The following is a 2,500-nucleotide window of genomic DNA, read 5'->3' as shown; positions in this document are numbered from 1 at the left end:
AATACAGTTGGGTACAGAGGGAGCGAGTGGGTAACATAATACAGTACAGTGGGGGAGGGGGGAGGCAGATACCATGGGGTGCATTGAGAGATACCATGGGGAACAGAGGTAGATGACATGGAGGGAGGGACATAGGAGTACAGACTATGGCACACAGGGAGGGATAATAGGAAAACAGACTGGCGCACAGAGTTAGAGATTTAGGAATACTGACTGGGCGACAGACGAGTACATCTGCAGTGGGAAACATCATGCTGCCTCCCTGAAAACGCCTCCAACACACCCCGTTTTACCCACCACGCCACCGAAACGCCACCCTCCAAACGCCCGCTGCTGTCACTCACCTAATAGAAGGGTCACACACGAACACTGTGGCTGGTGCGCGTGTGCAGACCAGATGGACTCGGCAGCTGCGTCCATCTCTGAATCGCCCCCCATTGGCCGGGATGTAATGAAGTCTGAGTTCGGCGGTGGTGTGCGATGCTGACTGTACTGACCTTTTTTTAAAGGGGCAATTATGTACAAGCCTTAAACATGAATGCCTCTTTATAAAACCATCAGAGTACGGCCGGCATCCCGTCCGGTTGCTAAACTCTGATTTCATTACATCCATCCATATACTTAAATGGAAACACTTCTAAAGAATTTTCAAGTTAGTATTTCAGATGTTAGATGCATTTTAGGACACAGCCTTTGAATTTGTTAGAGTAGTGGCCAGAATTTTACACCCTACACTGTTGGTGCTCGGTCATTTTTTCACTGCATTTATCAGTGAAAGGTTTCTTTATTTTGTAACTAGAGAAAATCATGATGCATACGGACATGTCTGATGTTACTTTCTTTTCCCTGACTATTCCAAAACCAGTTAATTTCTGCAACAACTCTTAGGCTATATCCTTTTTAGAAGTGCTGCTACAAATGAAGAACTTCTAGGCTTGTAAGTGACATTTTTTCTTCTTCATAACGATCAGTGGTCTGCTCAGAATTACAGCTTTCCAGTAACTGTTCTAGAATTCTTTTTTTTCCAGCACTAAACACCTGGAAATCCTTATTTAAGGACTGAACAGTCAGGGTTCAGAGAAGATAAGAGCCGGATTATGTGAACTATCAAAGGAGCACTTTAAGCATCTGGGTCATTTGGGAAGCATCCTTCATCCCACAATGACGTGACACTTTGGTGGTGATTCAGACCCGATCGTAGGTGTACTAAATTTAGCACATCTACTATCAGCTTCCCTGACATGCGGAGGGAACGCTCAGCACAGGGCTAGTCCGCCCTGCATGTCAGGCCCGACCCTTCCCCCGCACAAGTACAAAAGCATCGTACAGTGGCAGTGCTTGTACTGGTAGAGTAGCTCCCCACCAGCGCAGCTCCTGCGCGCTGGTAGGGAGCTACTCGTCGCTGTTTAATTCGCAGTGGCTGCGTGTGACGTCACGCAGCCGTCGCGGCCCACTCCCCCAACGGTCCGGGAATGCCTGCGTTGCCTGGAACGCGCCCCCTAAACAGCGGCCAACCGCTACCGGCCTGCCCCCTACCGCCCAGTGACTGCCTCTGCCTGTCAATCAGGCAGAGGCGATCGCAGGGCTAAGACCACCGTCAGCTGTCTGGCATGTGTCGGCGCATGTGTAGTTCAGACCTGATCGCTGCTGTGCAAACACGCACAGCAGCGATCAGGTCTGAGTTAGCCTCTTTGTTCCGACCTTATTGTCAACCTAAATTCAATAAGTATGTAACTAGAAGGTGGTATTTCTGTGCACCCAACCCTGAACCCTGATGAATGGTCACCAAAAAACCAATGTCGTTTGGTACCTTGTGCTATATTTACGAAAAGCAGCCATTCTCAATGGGTTGAAGCTGAAAATTTAAAAGCGGCTCTAACATTCAGTGCAAAGTCTGGTGTGCTGTATACTGACTGTTAGTGCCGCTTTTACATTTTCAGCTCCAACCCGCTGAGAAGCGGAAGCAAACAGAAATTGCTGCTTCGTAAGCCCTTGTGTAGATGTATGGGGTCTCCTTGTGTAGATCTGCAGTGTCTTGTTTTACTCACAAGCTCTATAATCTTGGGACTAATGAACATGTTCCATTAATTGACGTTTTAGTTCTTTCCTTTCCCTCTGACCACTGAGTTCTGGGTCCCTACAAAACATCAGGTAAAATGGCTTTGGACTGTGGGCATTGTTTTTTGTTTTTTTTCTTTTCTTTTGCTATGAAAAGGTTTGAATATTTATTTTAATCACTTTAGTATTTTGTGCAACCAGACCAAAATAACATTATGTATGTATCTGTATTTCAGGTTGAAAATATGGAGGATTATTTAGATGATCCAATAAAAAAGCACACTTTAATTAGATATCTGCCAAGATCAATGCGACAGCAGTTGCTGTACAAAAGGTTTGTGATCTTTTGTGTTCTTCATTATGTTACTTCTGACTTCAAAATTTAACTTACGGTGAATTTAGGCCAGAGCCGGCCCTAGATTTTAACTGGTGCCCCCTAGCA

General features: G+C 45.9%; 1 protein-coding gene across 3 annotated transcripts in view; it reads left to right on the top strand.

Moving 5' to 3' along the window:
• GTF3C1 (general transcription factor IIIC subunit 1) overlaps nucleotides 1-2,500 on the top strand; it is a 489,121-nt gene that overhangs the window by 194,949 nt on the left and 291,672 nt on the right. For all 3 annotated transcript variants that reach the window (XM_063934225.1, XM_063934223.1, XM_063934224.1), the window contains one exon: nucleotides 2,295-2,392. In XM_063934225.1, the coding sequence (XP_063790295.1) occupies nucleotides 2,295-2,392 (98 nt within the window). The remainder of the gene's footprint in view (nucleotides 1-2,294; nucleotides 2,393-2,500) is intronic.

This window comes from Pseudophryne corroboree, chromosome 7 (genome assembly GCF_028390025.1).
Source record: "Pseudophryne corroboree isolate aPseCor3 chromosome 7, aPseCor3.hap2, whole genome shotgun sequence".
Classification (NCBI taxonomy): domain Eukaryota; kingdom Metazoa; phylum Chordata; class Amphibia; order Anura; family Myobatrachidae; genus Pseudophryne; species Pseudophryne corroboree.
The sequence above is the reverse complement of the archived record's forward strand: the minus strand, read 5'-3'. Positions and strand labels throughout refer to the sequence as shown.